This window comes from Metarhizium robertsii (assembly GCF_000187425.2).
Source record: "Metarhizium robertsii ARSEF 23 chromosome Unknown MAA_Scf_17, whole genome shotgun sequence".
Lineage (NCBI taxonomy): Eukaryota > Fungi > Ascomycota > Sordariomycetes > Hypocreales > Clavicipitaceae > Metarhizium > Metarhizium robertsii.
Genome location: NW_011942157.1, coordinates 44,645 through 46,549, shown reverse-complemented (window position 1 = coordinate 46,549; position 1,905 = coordinate 44,645). Strand labels below are relative to the sequence as shown.

The following is a 1,905-nucleotide window of genomic DNA, read 5'->3' as shown; positions in this document are numbered from 1 at the left end:
CTTCTGGTTTGGAAATGGCAGAAAATGCGACTTGTCTTTTTGGCCGCTGGCTGAAAGACAAATAGCGGAGGGCGCAAAATCTCACGAGTACCAAATGACTAAGCAGTTAGCCCCTGACGGAGTGTCACGTCCCACTTATTTGGAACTTGAGAGCTCGCACCAGCACAGACCGGTGCTGTGACACCAAAATAGCCAGACACCGAAATAGCAGACTTTTCGGAACGTCTAAACTAAAATCGCTTCGCGTCTACTTCCGTTTCGAACTGTTGCTAGCTAGCAAAACTGTCCAAAGGCGGCTTAATGTACCGCTGCAAATATGTTGGTCACGCTTGTACAGTGCTTGTCCAGCAGTTGTATACCAATCATATTTTAAGGCTAGATTGGGCTGGCAAGGCCGAGTCTTGACGCCCAACAGAGGTGTCCGTGCGCAGAGCCTTGCTCTTCCTAGATTAAATTGCCATAAGACTCGTCTTTTCGAAGCTAGACTTGCTTCTCATCCAACAGTCGCTCGTTTTATTACGCAGCAACATGCCGCTCATTATGAATGCCGACGGAGGCAGTCTTAATGGCCTGGCGGCACGGGCCTGCGACCTATGCCACCGGAAAGACGGCATCCTCCGATGCTCTGCCTGCCAAGCGATCTACTACTGTGGACGAGACTGCCAGACAAAGGACCGTGACATCCACAGGACGCCGTGTAAGGCGATCAAGAAGGCGCGTCTTCGCTATGAGTTCGAGGAGAAGAAGCTGCGTGACACAACGGGCGACTGGCTCAGACCCGATATCTTTGAGAACCATGTCGGGTTGTTTTGGGCAATATCCGAGACGCAGCCGCATATGCGAGCGCGCTATGAGTTGGTGGATGCGATGCTGCTGAGTTACGGTACCGCCGGTGGCCCTGCGGACGTCGCCCAGATGGCCCTGGATCATCTTTTAGACATGATGCGGCTGTGTCGCTGCGACAACATGCGCGTGCGCTTTATATTCGACTCGCAGGGACCAGGGTGCCTACGACTTTATGAAGTGGTACGCGACAACTGGTGAGGAACCGCACTACGACTAGGGCGATATGAGCCAGCCATTCCTGGACATCAAAGGTGTAGATGTGTTGGAAGCACCAGCGAAGGGATGGACGAACACCGCTTTTCTGGACCTGAGCCACGCCGTAGCCGCTGTGCTAATTAAGATGCGAGTCGTGCTGAACCTGCAGGAGATCCAGAACGCCAGAATTGCTCTCCGCGGCGCCATCCCACAGGAAATTATTGAGATTATCTGTGGCCAGTTTGCCAGCTCTATCATTGGGTCGCGGCATGAGATTCTCCTGACCAGGCCGGAAGAGACAGCACAGCTAGCCGAGACTATCAAGAGCCAGATCAGGAAAGTATATGGAGCCATTGAGACGTATAACTCACACTTCTGGGAGTTGATGGTCAAGGATCCGGATGCTGGTGTGTTACAGAGACCATTCGGGACATATACGCAGGGGTCGGGGGAGGAGGCTTTGATGGTAATCCGATACAGCAATGCTTCGTGGTATGAGATGCCGGGAGCGGTGGACTGTCGGAGTTTGAGTACGGCGGGCTGAGGTGCTGACGGGTCGAGGATCGGTGAGGGACTGCCCTACACTCCAGGAGTCGGCCCATATCCGTGTTCTCCTGGCTCTTGGCCTGCCACGCCAGCCTCACTGAGCATTAATAACTGCGGAACAGGAGAGGTTTGTAAATCTTGCTGCTGCACCAGCGTGACGACGTATGTATTAAAATGGATCGCATATTTGCCTTCTTTGAGATTCTTAACTGCCCATCACGGCGTGAGGGTTGTCGTCACGTTATGAGACTCATTGTTAACTAAGCTTATTTTTTGAATGCAAAAATTATTGTTATTTTTCTCTATCCTTCAGAAGGG

General features: G+C 52.2%; 1 protein-coding gene across 1 annotated transcript; it reads left to right on the top strand.

Annotated features, from left to right (window-relative positions):
• Positions 1 to 528: 528 nt before the first annotated feature.
• Positions 529 to 1,585, top strand: MAA_10057 (zinc finger domain-containing protein; the record flags this gene model as incomplete). The annotated part of the gene is made up of 2 exons (XM_007828055.1): positions 529 to 1,026; positions 1,079 to 1,585. 2 exons carry the CDS (start codon positions 529 to 531, stop codon positions 1,583 to 1,585), a joined length of 1,005 nt encoding a protein of 334 aa, XP_007826246.1.
• Between the last annotated feature and the right edge of the window lie 320 nt (positions 1,586 to 1,905).